The following is a 25,803-nucleotide window of genomic DNA, read 5'->3' as shown; positions in this document are numbered from 1 at the left end:
TGAAAAGCTGCTTTTTAAATGGATTTGGAAGCAATAGATTTTTTTTCCTTGCTTGTCCATATAAAAACTTTCAATTACCCAGAATTCTCATTTGCTGCCTCAGTTTCCAAACCCAGAAATGGTGCTCTTCAAACGTACTAGGAATATTCAAAGAGGCCATTTTTACAGTCTCTTTAGCAAATCACAATTTCATATTCCCAAGTGATGTCCATTTGTCTACTATGAAAGCAAAATGGTTTTCTCTCAGTGGCACAGAAAGATTTTTATCAGAAGTTGGAGCTTTGTGCAGGTTTACAATAGAAATGTATAACTTTGTCTAAGCCAGTTGCATTTCTAGAGTAAGCTTCCACAAATTTACAGTTTGTAAGAGGAATAGGAATTAAAGCAATTCTCTTTCAGATGGAACTATCCTACTTTTCGTTAAAATTATTTTAACTGAGTATAATCTGAACAAGTTTATATGTAGAAATTATTTTAATATTTTTTTTTAAAAAATCAGATAATGGTGACCAACAACTTCAAACACTTCTCTGGAGGGGAAAAAGAAGTAGGCATTATCTTTTTATCTGAAACTACAATTCTTAGTCGCAGTCTAAAATGCAAAAATAATAATAATAATAATTCCCCGGTCAAGTTCAGACAACAGCAAGCTTTGAGTTCACAATGTATTTATAGCTTACATTTGACAAACTGGAATACATTTAAGCATTTCAAGAAACAAGAACAGTAAAAAAAAAATATTTTCAGTATGCAGATTAGTAAACATATGACCTAACAGTTTTCAAAAAATAGTTTATGTAAGCCCCTATAGAAAGTGGCAAATAAAACACCGGCAGTCAATGCCAGTAGCTTTCAATGTCAACTCATAAATAAAAGCCTTTGTAAAAAAAACAAAAACAAAAGTAACCCTGAAACATGATAATGCCTACCAGAGTTAAAATTTTAGTTAATAAAAAAAAACAGTGTTAGTGCAATATCATGTCAGTATATCATGCTTTGGAAATTTAATGACAATGTCGTATATACATGTGGATACACCAGTGTTTTTAAGTAACAATAAGAAACACAAATATGTAACAGAAAATATTTACGTACAGGTATTTTATGTCTCAATATTGTCCACTGTATTACCAAATGTTCTTTTTTTTTTTGTGGTGTTGCTCTGCCATTCCACTGTAGTTTTTTTTTTAAAAAAATGCCATATGTTGCGTTTTGTTGAATCAAAAAGGAGTTCTAAAAATGCAGGTTCTTGCAGCAATGGCAGTTTTTCCATGAATTACTTGAAAGGAGAGCTGAAAAATAAATAGCATTTCAGTGTTAACAGATTTAAATTTAGATATACTTTAAAAAAAAAAAAGGGGGGGGGGAGGGAAACTAGAAGGTGCAATCAAGGTTAAGATACCGGTATCTTAATGTATGCATTTAAGCCTCATGCGATTCGCCAATTCATATTTTTGCAATGTCCAAAGTTTCTATAGATTAAACTAGTAAAATTAAGCAGTAAATTGCATTTTAGGGTGTCCTTTTCTTTTTTGCCTTGGACTCTTGGTAACTACATGGACAAATCCAAGTACAGAAACCTTGGTTAACAATGAAATTGGGACCAGAATTTCCACTGCTAAGCAATATTATTGTAAAGCTGAATGTCACATGATCACATTGCTTTATGATGTCAATCCTTACTGTCCCCATTGCCATTGTTAAGGGAAGATTGCTGGTCAGGTCACTACTTCCAGCCAGCTTCTGACAACCAATCAGTGGGGAAGCTAACAGGAAGATGCAAATCCCAGGCACCTTGCAAGCAGGCTGGCAGTTAGATAAGTAGTTGCTGCTGGGTTTGGGTGGCTGGCAAGGTGCAGTGGGACTGGGGGGTGGCTGCTGGCTGAGGGGAGAAGATTCACAAAGGTGCAAAAAGCCTCTGAGCTGCAGATCTTCCCTTTGCATGGCTATGATGATGAGCCCAGCAAAGGGGAGGCCAGTTAAGATAATGAAGGTCAGCTGGGGAGGGGGGAGGCTAGAAGGAATAGCAATAGCACTTAGACTTATATACCACTTCACAGTGCTTTGCAGTTTTCTCTAAACAGTTTGCAGAGTCAGCCTATTGCCCCCAACAATCTGGGTCCTCATTTTACCGACCTCAGAAGGATGGAAGACTGAGTCAACCTTGAGCCTGGTGAGATTTGAACTGCCAAATTGCAGGCAGCCGGCAGTCAGCAGAAGTAGTCTGCAGTACTGCACTCTAACCACTGTGCCACCATGGCTCTGTGGAAGTCATAAAACCAAATATTTATAACTTAAACCCTGAAAAAATTTGAGCCTTGCCTGTCCTTATCCCACCCTTCCATCAACTGAAAATATATTGAGAAGTGTGATGCTGTCTTATTGTTGCAAAAAGAGAACATTTTAAAGATTTATCGTTAAAATTAGAAAAAAAATGGGGGTGGTGCTATGTGCTATGTTTTGACAGCATGCCATTCTCCATGTGAGTCACTGTCAAGGGTTTATATGTGCATGCATACATTATGTGTAAGTGTACCTAAAATCACTGTAAGTGGTTATGTAAACATTTTAGGAATAAACATTATTTCAAGAACAGCACATTTTAGATTAAGGTGATAACCCTTTAGCATTACTGAAAAAATATATATTTGGAGCTATATAAGCTGTGTGTAGCTCATTAATCAATAAAGAAAAAAAATCAAAAGACAACGAATGAATTCCACTGAATGATTTTGGTTATTATTTCTTCACTTAATATCCAATCCATTAAAATAGATTTCAGGAAGATAGTACGATAGAGAAAAGGTGACAATCTCAAATTTATGTCAATCTCAACTCTTTTTTAGCTAAGGATGATTTTTCTGTTTTTAATTAATTATAGAGAGAAATATGAAAGTGCCAATGAAGTATCAACTACAAAAGTGTCAGAAAGAATGGTGCTTCCTAAAATTTTTTGAAGAATGTATGAACCAGTTTCAGCTGAAATAGTAAGAGGGCACTGAAATTGATTTCTGCATTGCAAGCAAATGTACGTGAATGCTTGCTATCTATACTAAAAACCTTGGAAAAACTATTTTTATTGTACTAAACTGAAGCAAAGATGATACTAACTTGGTAATACACACCTTATGTTTCATAAAACAAGAAGTTTCTTTGTTGCTTGCTTTTAACAGCCGCATTCTTGAACACTCTGAGCCTGTGCTCTCCGTGGGGATCTTAGCTGTCTCAAAGCAGCATCTCCATATTGAATTCCTGAGCCCATCCTTTCAGGATCCAGTTCACCTGATAAAACAAAATTCAATTTCTTTTTTTTATGGTCATAAACTGCACACACAAAATTAAAAAACATCATGAATGTAATTTAAATTATAAGAAGATATCCATCACACTTGAGGATTGAGAATGTCCATAGCATTGACACACAAACCCTGTACTTTAAAAACAAAAACATATACATTTTTCTCTAGAGTTATAGTTTATGTTAGTGAGATTGGGATTTTTTTTTTGTTAACTGCTGTTTAATAATATTCACTGGCCTGATCTGTCTCGCAATGTAAAAGCAATTTCCTTCCTCTTAGTTCGGAGATATATCAAGAGAGATAGCACATGGCTAAGATTCTACAAGTTAATCCTGATGTGGTTTTTCATAAAATAGACAAAATTTACAGAGTGAACTCTTGGGTGGCCAGACAAAGACAATTACCTAGAGATGTGGTCATATATTTTACAGAAAGAGAAATAAGAAATGATATCCTGCAAAAATCCTTTTACACTTCTGTACAAGTCGGGGGCTCACGAATTGGAATTTATAAAGAATTGCCTCCTAAAATGTTGAAAGCTAGAAAAGAATTTGGCTTTCTTGTTAAGGAATTGCAAAATTTACAGATACCCTTCCGGTGGGACGCACCAGCTGGGATAATTTTCAGATACAAGGGAGAAAGATGTCGTTTGAATACCGTGGAGAAGGCACAACACTTTTATACTACTATTCTTAAGGAAAGAACACCATCTCCACGTACATCTACAGTTTTGGAGATTAAAGAGAGTGAAGAGAAGCAACCTCAACGAGAATTGCAAGAACAGTCCAAGCAGGAATTAGAAGGAGTGCAAGGTGCAGAAGGAGGTTTTTTGGATGAGCCCTTGCTGGAATCTTCTCCAATTTTGGACTCGGTTCGGATGATTGAATTTAAGGATCAACGTATAACTAGAGTTCAATCTAAGTTACTTAAACAAAAGCAACAACAACAACAGGAGAGACAAGACAAGGAGGCAGTTAAGAGTACTGCACAAGAGATTGGAGCTATGGGAGGAGCGAAATCGAAGCTTTCGGATGATCTTCAAGTATTTTGCTCTGTGCTCCGAAAAGAGGCTCATGACCTTTAAGTGTTTATCTTGGAATGTTAATGGGTTGAATTCAGCACAGAAAAGGAAGAAATTATTTACATATTTGAAACAATTTAATAATGATATAATTTGTTTACAAGAAACGCATATCACAACTCAAGATCAAAAATATCTGATAAACTCCAAACTAGGAACACATTTTATATCTTCAACTTCGCAAAAAAAGAATGGTGTGGTTATCTATGTAAATAAAAAATTAACAGCTAAAGTTATAGAAACAGATGAAGATGGTAGGTTTGTAGCAATTGAATTGCTCACGGCAAAGGGCCAAATTCTTTTGATTGGAATTTATGCTCCCAATCAACAACAGGACTATTTCTACAAGATGCTACATACCAAAATACTGCAATGGGATTACAGATCTATTTTAATTATGGGAGACTGGAATGGAGTAATTGATTCTAAATTAGATAAAAAGAGTTTGGCAAAGTCTAGAATCAGACTACCACAGACTTTTTTGACATGAAAGAAGACATGGAACTAAAAGATGTTTGGAGAATACATAATCCAAAAGAACTGGACTACACTTTCTTTTCTGATAGACACAGATCCTTCTCTAGGATTGACTTTATCTTGTTGTCAGATGATTTACTTGTCAAGACAAAAAGAACAAAGATTTTTCCAAGAACTTTGACTGACCACAGCCCAGTATGGATAGAAATTGAGATGGACAAGGTTGAGAGACGTTCCTGGAGATTAAATGAGAACTTGTTTAGATATGAAAAAAATACAACAGAACTTAAAAAGCATCTGAAAGAATTTTTTGAAATAAATCTGAATAAAGGTACCCCAATTGAAATTGTCTGGGACGCAAGTAAAGCTTATATGAGAGGGGTACTTATCTACATGAACTCTAAACATAGACTGTTTCGACAAAAGAAAAGATCTGAATTGGAAATAGAAATAAAGAATAAAGAACAGTTACTTATTAAAAATCCAACAGATGAAAGAATAAGCAGTGCTATAAAACTTTTGAAAGACCAATTTCAAATGCTTATGGCGGAACAAGTTGCAACAAACTTACAATATGCGAAGCATAATACATTTTGCAACGCTAATAAACTGGGCAGATGGTTGGCTTACACATTGAGGAAAAAACAAAGTATACGGACTATAGATAGTATTGATATTGGAGGGAAAGAAATTTTTCAACAAAAATTAATTAAAGAAGCTTTTGTGGACTATTATACCAAATTATATGCCAAGGAGGAGGTGCAGAATGGACTTATAGAAAAATACTTAAACGATAAAAGAGTTACAAAAATTACTGATCAACAAAAGGAAAGAATGAATTATCCTATAACAGAGGAGGAGATAATAGTAGCAATTAAACAGTTAAAAACAGCCAAAGCTCCTGGTACGGATGGTTTGACTGCAGTGTATTACAAAACCTTGCAAACTGAAATGGTGGAACAACTTAGAGATTTATTTTGCAATATTCAACAAGGGGGTAAAATACCCCCATCATGGACAACAGCTTACATATCTTTGATACCAAAAGAACAAGTCGGTCCTAAAAAACCAGAGAATTATAGACCAATATCTCTTTTGAATACAGATTATAAAATCTATGCGAAAGTATTAGCCAACAGGTTGATGCCAGTAATCCAAAAGGTGATTCATGAGGACCAAGCGGGATTTATCGAGGGCAGACACATGAAGGATAATGTAAGGCAAGTAATAGATTTATTGGAATATCTTTTTTTTTTTTTTTTTTTATTGAAAAAGTTTTCAAATACAAATTTTTCCCCTTTTTTCCTTCCCCCCCTCCTCCCTAACCCCCCCTCGCCACCCATCCCCCCCGTGACTTCTTCACACCAAAAACCTAATTCATAACAGATTACATAATATTTTACCATCGCCTTACTCTCTCCTCTATATACTGACCCTTACTTACTAAAAATATTATTAATATTGTTACTTTCCCCTTTTACCATACATTTCAAAAAAAAAAAAAAAAGCAGTCTGCTATAACATTGTATGATAACTTCTAGTTTAGCATAATATTATTATAACTCCCAATTTAGCAATAATCTACCCTTTTTGTCCTCCCCAAAACTTATATCTATGTATTGTTACAACATTTCAAAGCAACCTTCCACTTTAAGACTGTATAATAAATCCTACTTTAACATTTATTCTTTGTGTATATTAATATAACATTTCAAAGCAGCCTTCCACATAAGTCCTAATTTAACATTTATTCAACTCTGTCCATTTCCTCCACTACCCTAAATATATCACTTAAACATCCCTTTTCTTAAGCTAATCCATCAGTAGACTAACATATTTCCACCCACTTTCCTACAAAATTACCATACACAACAATTCTTAATATCTTCAATCCACTGCCCACTCTGCTAATATATATATATATATATATATATATATATACATATATTCCGTTATTTAAAAAAAAAAGACAATAACTTTAAATTTATAATCCATATAATCTTCTTTGATGTCTTTCCACTAGATTGTTGAGTCCCCCATCCATAATTGGGTAACGTAGCATCCTGGTGCAACAGTTTGTTCAAAGTCTTCAGTCTTCATCTGCCCCCATCAGTAATGAGTATCCTCATATATATATAAAAATAAAAACAACCACCCGAGTGACATTATAATTGTATTCCATATAGTTGTAATTGTGGCTTTCATCAGGATTATTAATTCCCATCATCGTAATGGGTAACAACCAGATCTTCTGCATGCCCCAACGTAACTCTCTTGCCTTGTAGCTCAGAATAATTATAATATATTTATCAGTACAAGAAAAGAAATCCAAAATAGATAATTCAAATCCAACAGATTAAGGCTCTTTTCACATCCCAAAATTACGGCATTGCAGAGGTCTGTCACTGTCCTCAGGATGATATTAACCAATACTTCGCCTCCACTATCTTTTCACATATTCATTCATTTTTTTAAAATCACTGGCTTCACCGTTGCTTAGTTTAGAAATTTCTGTTTTTATGAGACCTATTTCTTTTTTTCTTTTCTTTTTGTGGGTTTAATTTCCATCCTGTTTTCCTTTCTACAAGTTGTATATCAACTGATCGGTTTTCATTCTGCTTTATAAACTGATCTTGTTGGATCATCACGTTGAAATCAGATGCCGCTTCTCTCATATTTGTAGATAATCCAGCTGGAGTATCAAGAGAATCCAAAGACAGTTTGTCTACCGCAACCTCTGTAATTCGATGTTTTCCCTTTATTTCCAACTCCTTCTGCTTATCCTGTATTGTGCCTATAGATGTTAAGTTCATTTTCAAAAATTTTTGATAAAATTCTTCCGCTTTTTCAACAGTATCTAATTGGTATCTTTCTCCTTGATATCTCAATATTATGCCAACTGGGGCATTCCACCTAAATGGAATATTTCTGTATTTTAACTCAGTCACCAGAAAACCAAATTTCTTCCTTTCCATTAACATCTTGGGGGGAAGCTCTTTGTAGATCCATATCTTTCTTCCATACAATTGCAAAGTAGAATTGAAGGAATTTTGCACAATTTTATTCCTAATTTCCTTATCTGTAAAATAAATCACCACATCTCTAGGCAATTGCCTTTGCTTTGCAATCCAGGAGTTTATTCTGTACACTCTATCAATCCTACAAAACACTTCCTCAGGTTGAACCTTTAAAATCCCAGCCAGAATTTCAGAAGATATTTTCCTTAAATCATCTCTGTTATTTTCCTGTAAACCTCTGAGTCTGATCGCATATTCTGTAAAATTATAATGCATCATTAAGACCTCTCTTTCAATCCGTTGTTGTAAATTTTCTGCATTACAAGACTTTTGTTCAACCTCCATTTTAGATTTTTCTTCTGAGCTATTGTCTTGAGTGTTTGTCAAATCATTTTCAATTTTTTGTATTTTATTATCCAAATTGTCCTCAATTTCTTCCACTTTAGACTCTAATAAGTTAGTATTTTCATCCAACTTAGTCATAAATCCTACAAGATCATTAGCCATTTTTATAATCTTTCGATTCAAAATATCAAACTTTAATTGCACTAATTCTTTAATTTCCTGCTTAAATTTTTCAAAGTTCTGATTCACAATCTCATCCCTTCTTACAATCTCCTCCAAAAGAAATTCAATTATATTAAAATCGGTTTTCTGAGACTGGAGCTTTAAAACTTGGTCACGTAATTTGTTAATGGGGGAATCCCCCCCCATTACTTGTTTGTCCGACTTTAATGCCATGTTTCAACACAGACAAACTATTTTTTTTTAAAAAAAAAAAAGAAAAGAAAAGAGAGGCAGCAGAGAAAAAAAAAAAAAAACCTCTTTCCAACCAAGATCAATATCAAATCTCCAGGAAGAGAAAAAACACAAAAGTAGAGCTTTATTTTAAAGTGTAGCCAAAAATATTTATTCAGCTACTTTGTATCTCAATAAGAAACGGAAGGACTCTCCCTTTCAGCCCCTTCTCAAGCCTCGGCAGTCGCCCTTTTTAAAGATTCTTTTTTCCTTTTCCTTTTCCTTCTTCAATAATTGTTATAAAATAAGTGAGATACTTGCAATTCGAGGTCACAGGTCCAGCTCAAATCCCTTCAAATGTAACCAGGAGCATTTATTCTGCTATTTTGTAACTTAATAAGAAACGGAAGGACTTTCTCTTTTCAGCTTCCCTGCTCCAGTTTCGGCAATCGCCATTTTAAAAGGTCTTTTTTACTTTGTTGAATATCCTTTGTAAAATAAGTATTAATACTTGCAATTTAGGGTCACAGGTCCAGATCCAGATCTCATCATCTTTAGTTAATCTGTTAAATATCTTAAGAAGCTTGTCTTCGTAGCCTTGTTCTGCAAAAAGGCAGAAGTCTCCCAACGCCCGGAGCGGGCGGCGAGTGCTATAGGGAGCTTCCTCCGCCCGCCCCCAAGAGTAAAAAAAAAAACCCCTGGGGGCTACGGAGAGCTCTACCTACACTCACCTGCTCTATCCCACATTTCCTCCTGGAAATGGGGTTTTTCGAGCCGCCTTTGCGCTGTACAGGCGGCTCTTTACAGGCGAAGGGGCTGGCGGTCCCAAGAGACCGTCTGGTGGCTACCGATTTATTGGAATATCTTGAGAAGAATAAACAGATTCCTGCAGTGCTGGTTTTTTTGGACGCAGAGAAGGCCTTTGATAGAGTTGATTGGAATTTTCTACTAAAGACTTTAAAAAAGATGGATTTTGGGGATCAATTTATACAGGCGATTTCAGCAATTTACCAAGAGCAAAAGGCACAGATCATCATTAATGGAAGTTTGACAACAGAGTTTAAAATTGAAAAAGGAACAAGACAGGGATGTCCGTTGTCCCCACTTTTATTTATTCTAACACTAGAAGTCTTGTTAAATACAATACGGGATTCTAATACCTTGAAAGGAATAAGGATTAGGCAAGAGGATTACAGAATAAAGGCATTTGCAGATGATCTGGTTGTTACCCTATCACAACCAATGGAATCAATAATCCTGATGAAGGACATTATACAAGACTATGGTAAAGTCTCAGGCTTTAGACTGAATCCAAAAAAGACTAAAATGATAGTTAAAAACATGACACAAGATCGTAAACATGAGCTTGAAAGGAGGGCAGGTTTTGAAACTGTACCTAAGGTAAAATATCTAGGAGTTCAGGTTGCAGAATCAAACATGAAATTGTTTCAAAATAACTATGAAGTGTTGTGGCGAGAGGTGCAGAAAGACATGGAGACTTGGAAAAAACTGCAGCTGTCTTTACTTGGAAGAATAGCAGCAGTTAAGATGAACATTTTGCCAAGATTTCTTTTTTTGTTTCAAATGATTCCGGTGCTTAAAAGTGATAAACAATTGAAAGTTTGGCAATCTGGAGTGAATAAGTTTGTCTGGAACGAGAAGAAGCCGAGAGTGAAATTGAAAATTATGCAAGATGTTCCAGAAAGAGGAGGTCTTAAACTTCCAAACCTACAGCTATATTATGATGCAGCAGCTTTAACTTTAACAAGTGATTGGTTTGGAAGGAAAAAGACTGGAATATTGAATGCAGAAAGTTTTGATCTTGAATTTGGATGGCATGCTTACTTATTTTACGACGACAAAGTAGATAAAGTATTCAAAAGTCATATACTTAGAGACTCTTTGATGAGAGTTTGGAAGAAGCACCGATTCAAATGGGATTATAAAATACCGTTATGGCTGGATCTTGGTCATACTTTGTGGAATACAAATATAATGTCACTCGGGGGGTTTTTATATAAAGAGGTTCTTTTTACAGATGCGGGCAGATGGCAGCTGAAGACATTGCAGACACTGTTGGATGAAGGGATTAATTTAACTTGGTTACAATATAATCAATTACAATTGAGATGGAAAGAGGACCAAAAAACTGGTATTATGTTGCATGAGGAAGAATTGGTTAGACATATAAGAGAGAAAGGTCCAATGCATATCAAAAGGCTTTATAATGTTTTGTTAGAAAGAGATTCAGAAACTGAATTAGTTAAAGATTGTATGATTAAGTGGGCACAGAATTTTGAAGAACCAGTGATGCTGGAAACATGGGAAAAAATTTGGGTTCAGAATGTTAAATTTACACAGTCGCAGAACCTGAGGGAAAATTTCTACAAAATGTTTTATAGATGGCATTTAGATCCCAAAAAGTTGTCATGTATGTACCCTAATGTTCAGCCAAAATGTTGGAGATGTGAATGTTTGGATGCTACGTATTATCATGTTTGGTGGACCTGTAGGAAAGTTAAGGCTTTTTGGATAAAAATTTGGTGGGTCATGCAGAATGTTTTGAAGAAAAAAATTCAATTTTCTCCACAACTGTTTTTATTGGGTATAGTTAAGGGTTTTACATTGGGTGAAACAAAATTGATATTGTATATGATAACAGCAGCAAGATTGTTGATAGGTAAATACTGGAAGAATGAAGCCTTGCCCACTATTGAGGAATGGACTTTGAAGATGGCCAGTTTTGCAGAGATGGCGAAGATTTCAGCATATTTAAAAGACTGTTCACAAGAGACTTATGAGTGGGAATGGAAAAGGTGGATAGAATATGTTCAGAACAAATATCAAACTAGAAAGTATCAAATAGCTTTTACTTGAAAATAATGTACTAGAAATTTTTTAAAGTAATGAGATAAAGAGAAAAATTATACAGGGGAAGGAGGGGCTCAAGTTTATATATAAGTGTTATATTAGGGTTCGTCATGATTATGAGTATATTATAGGGAAGTCTGGGGGGAGGGGAGGGTTAGGGAGGTCGGGAAGTTTGGGGGGGAGGTGGGGGGGGGGAAAGGGGTGAAAATGTAATTGTAAAACTTTTGCAATAAAAAAAAAAAAAGAGAGATAGCACATGATAATGAAAGCTGGAGATCACAATCTGATATTGTTTGCCTTAGCACCAGATTTTAATGTTTTATGCAATAGTTTGAGTTCAGAAATACTTGTTTTAAATGTTTTCAGATATAACATAGAAAAACTTCCAGCAATATATAAAAAAATAGATTTATCCTGACTAAAGGATTTTTCTTTCTTATGATGAATCCTTTTTATACAAGATTACATAATGAATCTATCTATAAGGAAAACCAGTTTGGTCTAGAAGTTTAAGCAAGAGACTGCGAGTTCAAGTCCGCCTTAAGCCGTGAAAGGCAGCTGGGTGACTTTGGGCTAGACACGCGCTCTCTCAGCCTAACCCATCCCACAGGTTTGTTGTTGTGGAGAAAATAGGAAAAGGGAGGTGTGTTGAATATGTTTGTTGTCTTGAGTTATTTGTAAAAATAATAAAGCTGAGTAATAAATAAATAAAAATATACCATACTTTCTGGAAAATAAACATGGCTTGGACAGAAAGCATTAAATCTGACCATTTAGGCATTAGCTGGATAAACTTATCTTCTTTAACTTCTTTGACAAGACATGGTTTATTATCAAGTAGAATTTTACAACAAAGGAAAAATACATTTAATCCAAGAGTACTTTAGCATTTCAGAAATGACATTTAATCCTAGGTAAAAATATTTTAATAACTGAAACTTGGATTATGATTACCTGACTCAATCTTATTAAGTATCTTTCTTGCACATTGTACAAAGGCTTCTTCAACATTCTCCCCTGTCAATGCACTTGTCTCCAAAAACATCAGCTCTGTAACAGTAAAAATGAAATGTGTTTGGTCAGTGTTCAAAACGACCCAATAATGGTCTTTCAGCTTTAAATGCAATATATTTACATATGTCATCATATTCTTCCCATAGATGGTTTCCCTGACCAGTTTTTATCAATTCCTCTTATTGTACATTCCTAAGTCAATTCTGTCTATATCTACAGTATTTATCAGTAAACCCCACTGAGCATCCAATACTGCAGCCTATATGGGAGAAAACATTTAGGAGAAAATTCTAACCAACAAAGTATCTCCCATCTTTCAAACTAAGAAGATCCTAGAACACAGCTAGAGAAAATCTAGTTGCTAGACCTTGAGCAAGAACCTCTCTCTAAAGCTCTGCTGCCAGACAAAATTGTCTCTTTATTGCTTCCAGCAAGACTCACATGTGCTATAAATTCCAATATTCTAAACTGCATGAAATGCCTTCAAGTGAAACAATACTGTCTACCAAAATGGGGAAGACAGTACACAAGCCAGAGGACAGACAACCATGTTTACATATACTCAGTATGGACTGCTTGCAAGCACAATGTTTTCCCCAGAGAAAATATAACAGCATTGCCAATAGCTGCATTTGTTTGCATTCTATTTGGAGAACATTAAAATGCAGCTCTGCTTTGCTATATATGGCTACTCATCTCATGTGACATGACTTTGTGCTACATACAAATTGACTTATAGAGAGAAGAGGGAGGGAAGGAAGGGGGGGGGAGAGAGAGAGAGAGAGAGAGAGAGAGAGAGAGAGAGAGAAAGAATGAATGAATACCAGTAATCCTAGTTTAACAACCAGGTGGACCCACCAAAAGGTACTTACGACCTGATTTTAAAGTTCTGCTGGATGTACCACCACACAGTCACATGATTACATGTTGGGCACTTGGCAAACAGCTCATCTTTATAGCCATTTATAGCGTTCCATGGTCATGAGCATATGTTTTTAACTTTTTTGCTGGTTCTTGCATTATTTCTGATTTCTGGCAAACAATGTTCATTGGACAATATGTATTTGCTAAATGACCGCTGTGCTTGCTTAATGACCACCACAAAAAAGGTCAGAAGATTGAGTACCATCATGTGATAACTAACTTAATGACTGCAATGCTTTATAACCATAGTTCCAGGCTCAATTATGGTTGCAAGATGGGGACTAATTGTACTAAAATTAATATTGTTATGAAAATTGTCAGATTATGCTATGCTCTGCTTCCTTCTTCCTCACTGAGAAGAAATTACACATAGCAGCTAAAGCTCTTTCAAAGGCAGCATTGACTTAATATGGCTCTTTCCTCTACCTGGGAAGACATGACTAGTCAATTTGTTAAACACCAGCTAGAGCACAGCAGGAACAAATTTCCAATGTGAAGAGTTGGGAGCAACAGTACAACGAATACAAATGTTCTCAAGTAGTGTGGTTCTCTCTGCAGAACCCTGCTGCTAGCTAGATTTAATTTCCTATTCTTAATCCTGAATGTTTTCAGCTGTAGCCTTAAATCAAGAGTCCAATTATAGGTTAACTAGCATATAATATAACCAGGATATGACTAGTATATGCAGGCAAAATCCAGGGATGTTCATTAAGATCTTTCTTTTATCCTCTCCTCCCTGACTTTGATCATTAAGGGAGTCCAACAATAGGACAAAACTGACTAATCTTACAATGTCATAATGTAATCAAATTTAACTATTCACATAAGTACATTACACATATTCACATAATCCTATATGATCACTCAGACTGGTTGTGTTGTTTTAAATACAAAAGACACACTCAGACTGGAAAACAGTACTTAAAAACAAGCAATGTGTGGAAAAAGGAAACAATACTGATAAAATTTCTTTTTTTATAAGCGAAGGTTTCAGAAGTGAAACCTCCATTTCACTCTGAACATTTGTTGTGTGTGTGTGTGTGTGTGTGTGTGTGTGTGTGTGTGTGTGTGAATTTTCACTACAGCCCTTTATCAGGAAACCATAAGACATCAAGAAAACTACTTACCATTTTCCTGAGCAAATCTGGATGCTTCTAGGAAAGTGACTTCCCTGTCTCCATCAAGATCCTTTTTGTTCCCACATAATATTATTACAATATTCTGACTTGCTAACATCCTTGCATCTGTCAGCCAGTTGGTAAGTGCGTTGTAGGTTTCTCGACTAAATCAAAGAATAAAATATTTTGTATTCATATTTACAATCCACAACCACCCACAGAAATATTTTGCTGTACTTGATTAGAAGTCTGCAAAGAAGCTATTGTACAATAAGATACCTGAAAAATATTTCCAGTTATGACTGCAGTGTCACAAAAATATTCATTCTTATATTGAGATCTGGTTTAATGCACTACGGGAACTGAAACTATGACAACAGCAAGATAGCCAGAAGAGCTAGATCAGAAAGTAAGTAACTGAATGTTGATCCAATGCTTTCAGCTATGACTCCAGATTGTATATTTGCTATTTTATTCAGTTCCCAGGAGAAAGCCAACATCCTGAGAGTAAAACTAGGATCAAAGAGCTGAGGAAATTTCTGACGAGAAGTCACATCAAATAAAGTTCTCAGAAACAAATAAAACATAATCCATAGAAGTTTTATCTATTTGACTAAACTGTCCAAATAGATCCATGTATGCAGTTACATACATAGGAGGTTTTAAACAATATACATACATAGGAGGTTTTAAACAGACTTCCTTATTATAGACCAGGGCCACCTGTATCACTAATTGTTAAAAGCATTGGGGCAGGGAGCAGATTTGAGTGAAGTCACTTATAGAAGTTTGTAAAAACTAACTAGAGAGAAAGTATAGAGGCAGCATCTTCTCCCTAGATAGTTCAGCTTATGTGCAGAATACATATTAACTGTAAGAAAATTCCATATCCCCTGGAGAATATGAAAGGATTATCCAGATTTTAACTCTGCCTAAAATTTCTCTGGAAACAGTTTGGTGTAATGGTTAAGGCATCAGGGCTAGAAACTGAGGAACTGTGAATTCTAGTTCCACCATGGGTATGAAGAAACGGGGTGACCTGGGCCAGTCACTTTTAGCCTTAGGAAGGAGACAACGGCAAACCACTTCTGAAAAACCTTGCAGGGAAAAAAAACCCTCTGCAGGGACTTGTCCAGGTAGTCTCTGAGAATCAGACATGATTGAACAGAAGGAAAAAGATTTCTCTAGTATTTGGCTTTTACCTGGTGATGTCATAAACAAGCAAGGCACCTGCAGCACCTCTATAATAGCTTCGTGTTACTGATCTGTGAAGAAAAAAACCCCACAGTATTTAAAAGGACAGAAATTTGAGTTCTGTGCAATGCTAAAATTGCAAGTATAAACTACAGTGCTTGTTTAGGTTTGTACTTGCAAGACAAAACTAGAGTTAGATATTGAAGTACTCCACCATTTAAATTTATGTATTTATTTAAAACACTTACATAGACATCTGTCTTATATCGAATTCTGGCTAATGAGAGCATTATTAACTTCCCAGATGTGTTTCCTTTTAGCCGGACTGGGTCAGAATTTCTCAGATAATAGCAATGCCATTATGAACCCCATTTACTAGTTATAGCATCTTCTAGTGTTATTCAGCCACACTGAGGTGACATAAAGCCTATTCTCATTACTGTTCTATCTGGTTGGCTATAAAAATGTTATAAAGTTACAAGAAGAAAGTAGCCTTCACTTTAACAGAAATACTGAAAACACCTATACCTTGGAATTGCTTTTCCTTATTTAACAGGAAATTATACCTGAACCGTTCTTGTCCAGCTGTATCCCATATCTGCAGTTTTACATATTTGCCTCCAACATTTATTATCTTTGAACCAAACTCCACTCCTATAGTGTGATTTGAGTCATCTTTGACTATAACAGAAAAAAAAACCTTAATTAGTACTCAACTCCGGTTAAAAAGGCAAGGGTCATAACAGGTTTTGTCATTGTCAGTGTACGGATGCAAACATTATGGAACTTTTGAAGCCAGGAAAAAGAAATAAATGGAAAATTGAAAAAAACCCTATACAAATGGAAATTAATTGTATCAGAATATAAAATATATTACATAAAGGTTGGAATGCTAATAAAGTCACTATCATAATTTGTTGATTCATATAGTAATTAGATGCTTGGAAACTGAATTAAACTTAAACCAGAAGCCATTAAGAATTTGTAAAAAACAGAACATCTTTCTTTTGCCAGTATATTAAAAGCTAAAAATCAGAAGAAAATACGAATACTAAAACATTACATTTATAAGCATTCTGGACAGAGTATAAATCTGAGCAATAAACTATAACAGAACAGTGTTTTTAACTTTGGGCTAGTAAATGAAAAATGTTTTTATTACAAGAAACAAGTGTATTGAGTGTATTTGAGCTATCACATTTGCTAACAGTTATTTCTGCTATTTATAATCTTTTTTATCATGGTGAATTCTTAAAATTTATTTAGATGAACAAGTTTTGAACACAGAAATAAGCTGATGTGTTTTGGCATTAAGATGTGGTCCAAGAGCCGAAATTCAAGTTTGCCATTAGCCATAAAGGTCCAGACTAGTAGTTGATCCCTCTCTCTGCCTGAACTACTAGCTTTCTTCAAGTCCAAGTCATGATCATTACATACTATTTTAGTTTCTCTTATCACACAAACTCCAACAAAACACAACTATCTTTTTCAAATGTTCCTGCCACTTGCTCTTCCTTGCCTACGACTTCCTGTTATTTAGCACCAAGTCAAAAATTGCCGACACTCTTGGGGCTCGAAACTCTTGGGGCACAAAACTAATGTCCTTCTACCTCTTGAAGGAGAAAGTTGTTAGCCAGACAAGGCAGGGCATTCTTGGCAGGGTTTCTCTCCCAACGAATACTGGAGCAACTAAAATCCCCCACTACATGCCATGCCTCATCTTGGATGGTAAGGATTTCAATATTTGATTTTTTTTCCTGCCTTAAGATGTTTTTAAAGTTTCTGAATATAATCAACCTATACTTAAAACCACTTCTATCATGCTTTCACTTAAGTCACAATGATATACAAATGAAATATGTGCATTAGCCTATATTCCTTTGGATATACATCCATAGATTATGTTTTGACTTGTAAAGTCATATCTCCTGCTCTCATAATGAAGACAGGAGATCAGTTCTGGATGATCTCACATAGTCAAATAGAAACTAATTGAAATAAATCATACCCTTCTATAACTATGTTTATAGATTTCTGGCATACTTCATTAGTAATACTTTTAAGAAATATCACCATGATGATGATTAATAAAATGCTACCGCCCACAAATTCCAAAGTGGATAGGATTTGGCTGCAAAAAAATACAATTTTACTTACATTTCTTCTCAATAAACTGATGAAGCAAACAGGATTTGCCAGTTCCAGCATTTCCAATGACCAAAAACTTAAACAGGAAATCTGTAAACAAGATTACATATTAGTGTATTTAAATATAGAGCCATACTGTAACTGTTGTTTTCTTTTGTCTTAAAAGCATATCACAAGAATACTGAATAGAAAAACTGTTGAGCTGTAATTCAGTAGCTCATTCACAAAGACATTGTAACAGAAATACTCAATAGATATCACACCACTCAAGCACATATTTGAACAAGAGGACAACCAGCAGCAAAGTGGATGGACTCAGTTACAGAGGTGTTGAATGGATTTTGAAAGACCTAAGGACCAGGTTAAGAAAAGATATTCATGAACAAAATTTACCTAGTCACTGACAGTTGATGGCATATAATTAATCAAAAGCTTGGTGTAAAATACAAACATAAATTTATATTTGCACAAAAATTAATGGAGGTACAGCTGTTTTAATACCTTCTCACATCTTGATTATAAAGTACTTCGCTACTTCTCATTTTAAAGCACTAATATATTAACTTATTGAGAGAACTAGTTGTTGCCTTATTTAGATAACAATCTTGTCTACAGTGAACTTCCTCTATTAAAATGGCTGAAACTTTATATCAATTCATGTCATTGGTTCACATGAATTGGTATAAAGATGGGGAAAGTTGTTTTTCATTCATTGCATGTATTTATTACATTTTTGGTTTATACAGAATGAGACCTTTTTTTAAAAAAATAAAGATTTGTCATAGTTATTCTGGTCTCAAATTCATTTTTATGAATTAAGAAGGGCCTGGAAATTGTTAACTGCTCACTATCTAATTTTTACAAAAATTATCAACTATTTCGTGCAAAGGAACAGTATCAAAATTTTATCCAATTTTGTTAGAAACAGATATAATTAACCCAACACTGGGAATGAAAGAAGTCTGGAAGCCAGAATGAAAGCAGGCAATTGAATGATGCTATTTCCCTCTGGAAATCTGAATAATTCCTAACTGCCTCAACCTAACAAATATTTAGATCATTTTAAGACATCTATTTTAGATCACTGGCATTTAGCCCGTACAAGAATCCCACAAATACCTATTAACTAGCTGCAAGGTACTGGAAGTTTGTCATCGAACAGGAATGTTCTTCCATTTTTGGCAGGAATGGGAGAGTTTCAAAAATTTCGGAGGCAGGGTTTTAACTTGATAGTAATAACCAATCAAATTCAAACCAAGTTTAGGGTATACAATACACACACATATATATTTAATGGAAGGAATAAAGTTATGAAACACAAAACTAAAACTTTCCTGCTTTTAATAAAAGTTAATGCTCACCAATGGAAGTGGTCAGATAATCTTTTATTAGAAAATTGATTTAGATTTGATCACTTGACCTGCTTGAAAAATTCTCTGACAAACTTTGCTCAAAAAAATATAAAGGAAATTATTTTTAATTGGAATTGGCAGCATTAAATGCATTTCCTAAAAGAAATGTCCTTCAGAACGTATGAACATTTTAAATGAATTATTATAGGACTATTTAATGTGGAATGCATCTGTGCATTGTTTTTTTTTTTAATCCTTCATTTTAGCTTCACTCAATGATGCAGTCAACCTGAAAGATTGCATCAAACTTTTTTTTCAAAGGCAAATTAATATAGGTAAAATCATAGCCTTAAATTTTGAAGCCTGTGCTTTATCTTGTATTCTTTTTATGACTTTAGCTGGTTATCTTAAAAACACGCAGAGAGTTAATTACATTGGCACCACAATTTATTATCCTTCCTGGGTTCACTGCCATGGAACCACTACACACCAGGCAAAGGAATGTGGTGTTCTTTCTGTCTTATTTGTTGCCATTCTTGCCAGAAGCCTTTCTAGCATGTCATTTGGCCTACATGACCAAACACTATTTCCCCCAAATTATTGGATTCACTAATTCTCTTTCAAAATAGGTAAGGTTTCTTGACAAAGAAAGCAATTCACAGAACTTATTGCCTCAGCTGTTTAAATGGTTCAACCAGATGGGGAAGAAAGCTCTAAAAGGCATTTCATTACAAAGCTTATTCTCTTTTTCCCCTTTTTGCTTTGAGTTTCAAGACATTGTTAACTTGGGACAAAAAATCCCCAACAAGGATTTTGTGTGCTGAGTGTATTTTCATTTCCCAAGAGCTCAAATGTTCATGATAAATATATTTTAGAAACATGAAGTCTGTAAAATATAGCCATCAAACTTTTACATAATATTTGGAATGATAAAATTTGGAATATTGAAAAAGAGCTATTAAACATATAGCTCTCTAATGTTAAAGTTAAATTCCCCTAAATAATTTAAAATTTAAAACTATTTTTGAATTATTCAGAAGAACAGAGTTGGAAAGCACCTTGGAGGTTTTCTAGTCCAACCCCCTGCTCAGGCAGGAAACCCTGTACCATTTCAGACAAATGGTTTTCTAATCTCTTCTTAAAAACCTCCAGTGTTGGAGCACCCACAACTTCTGGAGGCAAGCTGTTCCGCTGGTTTATTGTTCTCACTGTCAGGAAATTTCTCCTTAGTTCTAGGTTGGATCTCTCCCTGATTAGTTTCCATCCACTGCTTCTTGTCCAGTCTTCAGGTGATTTGGAGAATAGGTTGACCCTTCCTTCTTAGTGGCAACCATACATACATAAATTCACATATCATAAATCAGCGAGCAAAAATATAATTTTATACATATTTCATGAATGTATTATTTGATATATTGTCAGTTTTCTTAAACTTAGAATTTTTATGGTTTTATTATTTTATAATTATAAATATATTTCACCTAAAAGTATATATAAACACCAGGATTGCAACCTCATGAAAGAAATCAGATGGGAAGGGACAGAAGTGAAACAAAACAGTGTGCAGTATGCCCTTTCTAGAATATTTGTAGGTACAATAATAAAACTTAAAACCATGAAACAGAAACTTCTGCTAGCTTTGAATAGAATCATTGTTTGATGGCCATTTGCTCCATGGTTATCGGTTGTGTTTTGTTTTGTTACTGTTCAAAGTTCCTTTCCCAAAATGAATTAACTCCTTTTACTAAGAGAATGTCTTCTTCCATTTTTTGCCCCACCCCCACCTCCCACATAACCTTAAAACACGATCTGAAATCTGAAACTAGATTTGAGTATGGGATACTAGAGTTTCAAATTAGATTTAAATATGGAAATATAGGAAAAAAGTGGTAAAAACCAGACTGCTTGAACTGAAGTTTGCTTAGGCGACACTAGTTTTGTTCTTCCAGATCTAATAAAATCTACAAACATCTCCAATGGATTCCAACTCAGTATGCAATCCTCTAGAATTTCAATGCATATTTTAAGATCATGGATTATGCACACTGATGTGAAAACAAAGAGGTTGTGCCTCTAGAATAAGATACTAATTCCCAGAAGCCCATCTATTTATAAGCAGAACAAATAATAATCAAGAATTCTGATATAGAAAAAGATGTAGTAAACTTTTTTTTCTAAATACACATCCAGCAATTTACTTTTAACTGCCAAGAGGATTAAGTTATGGCAATATCTGGCACTTTGCAATGAAACTACAGTACTTCTTTGTTCAGGAAAGTGAATGAAGTAAACTTGAAACACATGGCATTTATTTTATGCACACAGTTAGGCTTTGTATCCTGATAAAGTTCAGTAGTATTCAATTCCTATTCTTGTTTTCTTATTCTCTGCATTATACATAGTATTCTTTCATTTTGAGCTTGTTATGCTGTAAGAACACCACATACACTTGCATTCAAAACCTATTGTCATTATTTAACCATTTTTCCATTTGTATGAGGTATAGAAATTACTCCCTTACAAATACAGTATGCAACAATTCGAGTTAACATAATGGTCAGATCTGTATCTTATCACTCAACACAAAACAATTGTAAACCAATATTTTGCTAAGAAAAGTTATGTGCTGGGGTAATTTGGCTTCCTTGAATAGATACACTGACACTGAGTAAAAGTTTTTGAGGCAGTTCTTTGAGTCAACAAATAAGTATGTGAGGGCCTCTTTATTGTGGTAAAACAGCATAACAATACATTGAAAGCCTGCCCAATTTTGTTGTGACCCATCTTATACTGAACTATTTTAAATCTCTTATTCAGGCCTCCCTCTACCTCAGAACTGTGTGATTTCTCCTTCAAGCTGCATTAATGGCCAGCCTTTAATAAGCCTCCTTCTTTTCCCCCTTTAATAGCTTTTTCTTATCGTCCACAAGGTCAGCACTAAATTCCTTTACAAATACAGAGCTTACTACATTGCTACAATTACTGTACACACAGGATTAAGCATTTTTAAGGAGCCATATGCAGAAGGAAGTCTAAGTTACATTAGCTGGAAACTTCTACTTCATCCAGAAATACAAAATATATTTCACAACCTTATTTTTTGCAAAGCCCAAACCACTACCTAACAGTGTGGCAATTTAAAGTATGATAACAGCAATCTTAATTACTGGGTGAGAAATACGATTGGGTTACAGTCTTTCTGTAACCCAAGACAGGTTGCTACCAGAACACCACCACAATGGGTAAGCTTCATTTCTAAATGCATGCTTGGTGGAAAGTGGATCATGGGTTATTAGAAAAGGCTGAAAGCAACTAACCTACTATGGAGATAGAAGGGTGATAAATCAGAAAGATCAAAATGTAAGGAATCAAGAGTTTTGACTACAGGTAGTTTTCAACTTACAACACTTCATTTAGTGACCGTTCAAAGTTACAACAGCACTGAAAATGTGACTTATAACCATTTTTCACACTTACGACCTTTGTAGCATCCCCGTGATCATGAGTTCAAAATTCAGACGCTCGGCAACTGGTTCATACTTATGTCAGCTTTTGCAACCTTTTGACAAGCAAAATCAATGAGGAAAGCTAGATTCCCTTAACAACCCTGTTACTAACTGAACATCTGCAACGATTCGCTTAACTATTGTGGCAAGAAAGGTGGTAAAATGGGGGCACAACTCACTTAAGCACAGAAATGCTGGGCTGAATTGTGGTCGTAAGTCAAGGACCACCTGATATTTGTAAAAAAATAACCCAGCTTCAGGTAAGCTGTCAAGGTCTCCCCCAGCGCTCCTCTCTACCTTGCTTGCTTACTAGCGAAGGGCTGCGACTCTTCCCCTTCCTGCTCCAAAGGGGAGAAGCCCGGGAAGAGATGCGCGAGGCTTTCATGTCTCCAGGAGCGATCCTATCGCGGGGGGGGGGGGAGAAGCACCTTTACGCTCGTTAAATGAAAACAGAAGGGCGGCTTTATTACGCAAAGCCTATCCCCGGCAAGCCAATGGAAAGGTTCTTCCGCTGGACGTAGTGCTTGGCGACCCGTTTTTTTCTGAACCTGCTTTCTTCCCGTAGCTCTCTCGGTAGCAAAGAAAGCAGACCCTCCGCGGACCCTTCTCCTTCCCTCCCACCCTTGCTGCTGAACCCCGGGCCACCTACCGTAGGTCTCGGACATGGCCGTCTGCGACATTTTGGGAGCGCCGCCGACGCCACCCGGGAAACAGAGGCCGCCCGCGTCTCAGTCAGGTCCCGACCCGAGGCTCCACCTCTGGCCCTTCCCCCCACCACCCCTCTAATTAGGCACCCTGCAGAGAAGACGGGGGGGGGCAAGGACTTCCAACTCCCGCACGGAAATGTGCTCTCTACGCCTGCGCACGTAGCTCCTCCCCTTTTCGCTCCGCCCTTCGGGGCGCGGCCTGCCGGTATGCGCAGGCGCGCTGCCCCACGAACGGCTCTCTCTCTTCCCTCCCCCTCCTCTCTCTGTCTCTTGCGGTCACCAAAACAAAGCGCACGTGCACGGCGTCTTTGGCGTCGGAGAGCGCCCCTGGTGGAAGGGAGGAGCGGTTCGGTCCAAGAGGATTGACGCGAGCATCTTTGCTGGGATTGGGACGGGTGTGTGTAGGCTGCTGCTTCGGGGTGGAGGGTGGGGCGGAATGGAGTTGGAGGGGAAAGGGTAAAAGGGGCTTGCTCAGCTTGTCTTTGGAAAAGCAGGAATTCGTAGATAGGCTTCCTTCCTACCATCTCTTCCCACTTATGGCTATAACCATGTTGTTTGTATCTTTACAATTTATATTGTTTTATTGTTTCCCAGCATGATTTGATTGCTTATTAGTATCCTACGACTATCACTAAGTGTTGTATCTTATGATTCTTGATGAATATATTTTATTTTTTCTTTATGTACACTGAGAGTGTATGCACCAAAGACAAATTCCTTGTGTGTCCAATCACACTTGGCCAATAAATTATTCTATTCTATTCTATTCTATTCTATTCTATTCTATTCTATTCTATTCTATTCTATTCTATTCTATTCTATTCCATCCCATCCCATCCCATCCCATCCCATCCCATCCCATCCCATCCCATCCCATCCCATCCCCTATCCCTATCCCTATCCCTATCCCTATCCCTATCCCTATCCCTATCCCTATCCCTATCCCTATCCCTATCCCTATCCCTATCCCTATCCCTATCCTATTCTTCTGCTAGAACAGTGTTTTTCAACCCTGGCAATGTTAAGATGTGTGGTTTTCAGCTCCCTCAATTCCCCAGCATTGCCAAGATTGAAAAACACACTGTTTAAATAAGACCACTGGGGTGTTTTACTTGTGGACTTTTTTTTCTGTCCGTGTAATCTGACAAGCACATTTTTTGTAGGGACAAATGGAGTGGTGGGATTCAGCCAGTTCGCACCACTTCGGGAGAACCGGTTGTTAACTTTCTGAGCAGTATGGTGAATTGATTGTTGGAAGAAATCATTAGGGCAGAGAACCGGTTGTTAAATTATTTGAATCCCACCACTGGACCAATGTATAGGTAGTCCTCAACGTATCACCACAATTTATGTTGCTAAGTGAGAAATTAGTTAAGTGAGTTTTGCCCCATTTTATGACTCTTCTCACTACATTTGTTAGGTGAATCCCTGCAGTTCTTAAATTAGTAATGTGGTTTTTAAGTGAATCTGGTTTCCCCATTGACGTTGCTTTTCAGAAGGTCGCAAAAGGAGATCACATGACCCCAGGACACTGCAACCGTCGTAAATGTGAATCAGTTGTCAAGCATTTGAATGTAAATCACATGACCATGGGGATGCTGCAACGGTCATAAGTGTGAAAAATGGTCATAAGTCACTTTTTTCAGTACCGTTGTAACTTTGAATGGTCACTAAGCGAATTGTTGTAAGTCGAGGATTACCTGTACTATATAGGACATACTTCCCTGTAGGATGGAGAATTATATTAAGTGCTTTAATATAAGTGTTTTAATTCCACTTTTTAACAATAGTGTCACAATACAGCAAGGGCTCCATGACAGTGGCTTTGACACTTACCAAACCCTGACTGCCCAATTTCCAGCTGGTGTACAGTCACAGGGTGTTGGACTTGGGATGGAAGCTTCCATGTCCTTCTTTAGCCAGCTCACTACACTGGCAGGGTATCTGAGGACTGGCATGCATAAACATTGATGCAGGGAAAATCCAAAATTTTTCCCTACTGGTTCTGTGGGCGTGGCTTGGTGGGTGTGGCAGGGGAAGGATATTGCAAAATCTCCATTCCCATCCCACTCTGGGACCAGCCACAGGTGGTATTTGCCGGTTCTCCAAACTACTCAAAATTTCCGCTACCGGTTAGAACCTGCTGGATTTCACCCCTGCATTGATGGCATGGATCTTGTTCTTTGGTGGTAATTGGATGTTGCTGTGTTCCTTGCCTCCTTATCGTGGTTCCCATGTAACTATGGGATACCAAGGAACTTGTAACTGGTCTGTATGTCTTCTGTGTTGGTAGTTCCACCCCATCAGTCTTAACTACTTTCCCATTCTTGACTACGATCCAGCCACACTTCTCTAGT

The 25,803-nt window shown here is 36.3% G+C and overlaps 1 protein-coding gene across 1 annotated transcript; it reads right to left on the bottom strand.

Moving 5' to 3' along the window:
• Nucleotides 1–727: 727 nt before the first annotated feature.
• On the bottom strand, nucleotides 728–23,564 carry RAB4A (RAB4A, member RAS oncogene family). The gene is made up of 8 exons (XM_070950922.1): nucleotides 23,389–23,564; nucleotides 17,891–17,971; nucleotides 16,300–16,414; nucleotides 15,742–15,804; nucleotides 14,549–14,703; nucleotides 12,438–12,533; nucleotides 3,126–3,282; nucleotides 728–1,292 (listed from the first exon to the last, which is right to left on the bottom strand). Exons 1-7 carry the CDS (start codon nucleotides 23,417–23,419, stop codon nucleotides 3,167–3,169), a joined length of 657 nt encoding a protein of 218 aa, XP_070807023.1. The 5' UTR covers nucleotides 23,420–23,564; the 3' UTR covers nucleotides 728–1,292; nucleotides 3,126–3,166.
• Nucleotides 23,565–25,803: the final 2,239 nt, after the last annotated feature.

The sequence above is a fragment of the Pituophis catenifer genome, unplaced genomic scaffold, assembly GCF_029215685.1.
Source record: "Pituophis catenifer annectens isolate HBS135680 unplaced genomic scaffold, rPitCat1.0.hap2 SCAF_1, whole genome shotgun sequence".
Classification (NCBI taxonomy): domain Eukaryota; kingdom Metazoa; phylum Chordata; class Lepidosauria; order Squamata; family Colubridae; genus Pituophis; species Pituophis catenifer.
The sequence above is the reverse complement of the archived record's forward strand: the minus strand, read 5'-3'. Positions and strand labels throughout refer to the sequence as shown.

What these genes read in the sequence shown, in the direction of transcription:
- RAB4A (XM_070950922.1), bottom strand. Translation starts at nt 23,419, where the DNA reads ATGTCGCAGACGGCCATGTCCGAGACCTACG. An exon ending in TCAGTTTATTGAGAAGAAAT is followed by an intron (nt 16,415 to 17,890) that starts GTAAGTAAAATT and finishes TTTCTGTTATAG; the next exon opens with TCAAAGATGACTCAAATCAC. An exon ending in CAGATTTGCTCAGGAAAATG is followed by an intron (nt 12,534 to 14,548) that starts GTAAGTAGTTTT and finishes TTACTGTTACAG; the next exon opens with AGCTGATGTTTTTGGAGACA.